The 3,673-nt window shown below is 36.8% G+C and overlaps 1 protein-coding gene across 1 annotated transcript; it reads right to left on the minus strand.

Annotated features, from left to right (window-relative positions):
* Positions 1 to 446: 446 nt before the first annotated feature.
* On the minus strand, positions 447 to 3,397 carry LOC127866817 (sushi, von Willebrand factor type A, EGF and pentraxin domain-containing protein 1-like). The gene is made up of 3 exons (XM_052407639.1): positions 3,294 to 3,397; positions 1,954 to 3,080; positions 447 to 1,743 (listed from the first exon to the last, which is right to left on the minus strand). The coding sequence occupies exons 2-3, from the start codon at positions 3,002 to 3,004 to the stop codon at positions 1,445 to 1,447; spliced, it is 1,350 nt and encodes a 449-aa protein (XP_052263599.1). The 5' UTR covers positions 3,005 to 3,080; positions 3,294 to 3,397; the 3' UTR covers positions 447 to 1,444.
* Positions 3,398 to 3,673: the final 276 nt, after the last annotated feature.

Raw genomic sequence — 3,673 nt, forward strand, 5'->3', positions numbered from 1 at the left:
TCTTACGAGTCTATTAAAATGTTTTTTTGTGCCCTTATTTTATAAGAATCTAACGCAATGAATTATATATTTTAAATAATACACTTGACTTTAAATTGATGAAGACAAATTATTGATCCAAAACCAGTGCTTAGTGCACATACTTATGCCAGGAACTGAAAGCTACCTTACACGTTACAGAGGAAGAAGAAGAGGGACCGTAGAAAGTATTTTGAGACCAATCCGTAAATAAGTTAGGTCGGGCTGGGGATCGAACCCACGATCCCCAGATTTGTAATGACCACTCAACCACTTTTGTTAGTCGAATACCATGATCTTTACAAGTTATTCTATGTATTCTTAAAAGTTTTACAAAAACATCGTAAATATACAAAACAATATATATATATAAATATATATAACAACGAGTCAATATTGGTTAAATCTACGCCTTTATTAAAAACCCATTGGTTAAATCTACGCCTTATTAAAAACCCATGATTAATGCAAATTTATTCAAAAATATGTATGCAAAAATTGAAACATTATTCCATATAGAAGAGTACATTGATTAAACTTCTTGTGTTTTTTTGTAGACCTGCACAATTATATTTGCGACGGCTGTGATAACCATATATTCTTACTGATTGGTGAGGAGCAACTCTTCTTGTTTACATGCACAGAAGTGCACAGCAGTTAAGCGTTGTTCCTTTGTAAGTTTAAGGATGCTTCTATCGTTACAAGATTATTCTTCATTAAACAAAGAAGCTTTTTTTCTGTTTTATTGTATTACTTCATATTCTAAGACATCCGCGTAAGAAGAGGCTTTTTAAATATTTTGACAAATTTTTTTTTTTAAACAAACAAATACACATTGCCCTATGCAATTAACTCGGAATGTTCAAAGTAAGCAAGAAACACACAATAAACACACAATAAAAAAGAAACACACACGCACATTCGTCTATGTAACTGACATGGAATGCACGGAGAATATTAAGAAATACACAAGAAAAAAGAAACTCACATGCACAATCGCCAATAGAATTAACGGAATGTACAAATAATTGTTTTCAAACTATCATATCATTATTAAACCATCTACTTCGCAACTGTATTCGTAAATGTCGTGATGATAATCATCTATGTAATTCAGTAGGTAAATAGTTTGAGTGATATGATTCGAAGCGTTTCAAATGAAACCATTTTCTTATATTTTATAGTGTTGTCCTGCAGATCACGAGTATGCGGGTCAGACATATTTCCGTTTCGTTTTATAATCTTTTTACATGAATAATGTCATAAAGCCTGTAGCCAAACTACTTGGTTAGAATCACTAAAGCTGGCTGTGCCATTAAATATATTAATACACTTAACATGTTTACTCATTATCACGTGGCTTACTTTGGGACAAGTACGCATTAATATGGTGTAATTATATTATGCAGTTTTTCGTTTTGTTTTATTAAAAATAGAATCGAAAATCGTGAATAAGCCTGGGGACATCTGAGAGAACCAACAGTAGAAACATCCCGCCGATGACTCCGATAGTAATGTAACCGGTTATAACACAGAAAGGTCGGTCATCTTGCCTGCAGCGTAGCTTGTTGAGCGCCATGCTGGTGTTGCGCGTGTCTATGGACATGTTCCGTATCAACTGAGCTATTATCTGCTCCTCCGTCAGTCCCGTGAACGTCTTGTTGTAACAAATGCACGGCATAATGTATAGCTTCTTGGGTACGCTTTCAATACTGGTATTCTTAACTAAAAGTCAAACATATAACGTAGTTAATTCAAATAAGAGGAGTTTAGAATTTCTTTACGAAACGTACGTCTTGCAAAATAAAGACAATATCAAATATCAAAATATTATTAACACCATTAACATGTTAATGACAAGAGATTAAAAAAATAATTTTAAAATGCATTTGGTATAATAGTTTAATTATTAATGATTAGCTTATTGATACGTGCCTTGGCAACTTGGTACATATGGTTCCCATTCGGCCGACGCATTGCATTTCACCAGGTTAGGTCCAGCTAATGCAAAGCCTGTAATACAGTAATAGGTTGCAGTATGTCCAAAGGTTGTTCCTGTTGAAGCGACATGTCCGTTTGAAATGTTTTGCGCCGATCCACAATCAACTGGGGCGCAGTCGGAAAGAGATCCGTTCCAATTGCCATTATCACCACACATGATATTTGCAGTTTCGTGGATCTCGTACCCTTCGACGCACGTCGCCGTTCCAATGCTACCGTACTGAGTTCCGGACGAAAGACTAAATGATCCATTTTTCACATCGGGAGGTTGGCCGCACTCAATTATTTCACATTCTGGTTGTGAACCGATCCATTGAGAATTCTCATCGCATATCAGAGAGGAATTCCCTTTGGCTAGCTGGAACCCTGCTTGACACTGGTAAGTCGCTGTGCTGCTTAATGTGGTTCCCTGGGACAAAGTGTACGAGCCGTTCATAATCTGTGTTGGTGGTCCACAATCAGCAACGCAATTTGGTTTATATGGTTCCCATTCGGACGACGCATTGCATGTCAACAGGTTTGGTCCAACTAATTCAAAGCCCGACACACAGTTATAGGTTGCAGTATGCCCAAATGTTGTTCCGGTTAAAGTGGCATTTCCGTTTTCAATGTTTTGCACCGATCCACAATCAACTGGAGTACAGTCGGGAAAAGAACCGTTCCAATCGCCATTAATATCACACATGATATTTGCAGATTCATTGATCTCGTACCCTGCGACGCACGTCGCCGTTCCAATGCTACCGTAGTGAGTTCCGGACGAAAGACTAAATGATCCATTTTTCACATCGGAAGGTTGGCCGCAGTCAATTATCTCACATTCTGGCTGTGTACCGATCCATTGAGAACTCGAACCGCTATATTGAGAGCTCGAACCGCATGTCAGATTGGATGCTAAATTTACTAGCTTGAACCCTGCTTGACACATGTATGTAGCTCTGCTGCCAAATGTGGTTCCTTGAGTTAACGTGTAGAAGCCGTTCATAATCGCTGTCGGCAGTTCACAATCAGCCACGCAAGTTGGAGCGATACCTGACCAACTGTTATTGTCCTGGCATATCCTATAAGAACATTGTTAGCTTAAACGTGTAGTCGCAGAAGGTTTTGTAAAAGAAAATGTAAGATTTAAAGCTTTATAATTTATGTTGGTTTTTGAAAAGTGGACTACGGTTTCAATAACAAGTGCATACACTATTCACTACGGCAATAAGCTCAATATATGAACTACAAAGACATGAAATCAATAGATCTCAGACAAATCTGACTTTGAATACCTGGTAAGGTTTCCGCTTTGATAACTATACCCTGGTTTACACGTATAGTTCGCTATTTCCCCTTGTGAGAAACCACCGTCTCTTATTGTTACTTCATATGTGCTCCACAACGGATTCCATAACGGACACTCTGAACAAAATAATAACTTAACAATTAATAACTTTGTGTTCTTCATCACTTTACTATTTAGAGAACGATATAGAAAAAAAAATGAAAACAATATTATCGAACCATCTAGAAATTTAAACATTCAGCTCATGAAATAAAGATAGTGACGAAAACTCGCCTACGCCGCATGTTCAAAGTAGGATATCAAGTATAAATTATGTACGTTTTGTATAATTTATCCATATTATATATATTTAAAAAGAATCCGGTA

This window comes from Dreissena polymorpha, chromosome 2 (assembly GCF_020536995.1).
Source record: "Dreissena polymorpha isolate Duluth1 chromosome 2, UMN_Dpol_1.0, whole genome shotgun sequence".
Taxonomy (NCBI): Eukaryota; Metazoa; Mollusca; class Bivalvia; order Myida; family Dreissenidae; genus Dreissena; species Dreissena polymorpha.

Excerpts from the sequence above, each read along its gene's own strand:
- LOC127866817 (XM_052407639.1), bottom strand. The coding sequence starts at position 3,004 with ATGAACGGCTTCTACACGTTAACTCAAGGAACCACATTTGGCAGCAGA. Across the intron at positions 1,744-1,953 it reads ATATGTACCAAGTTGCCAAG|TTAAGAATACCAGTATTGAA; the intron begins GCACGTATCAAT and ends TTTGACTTTTAG.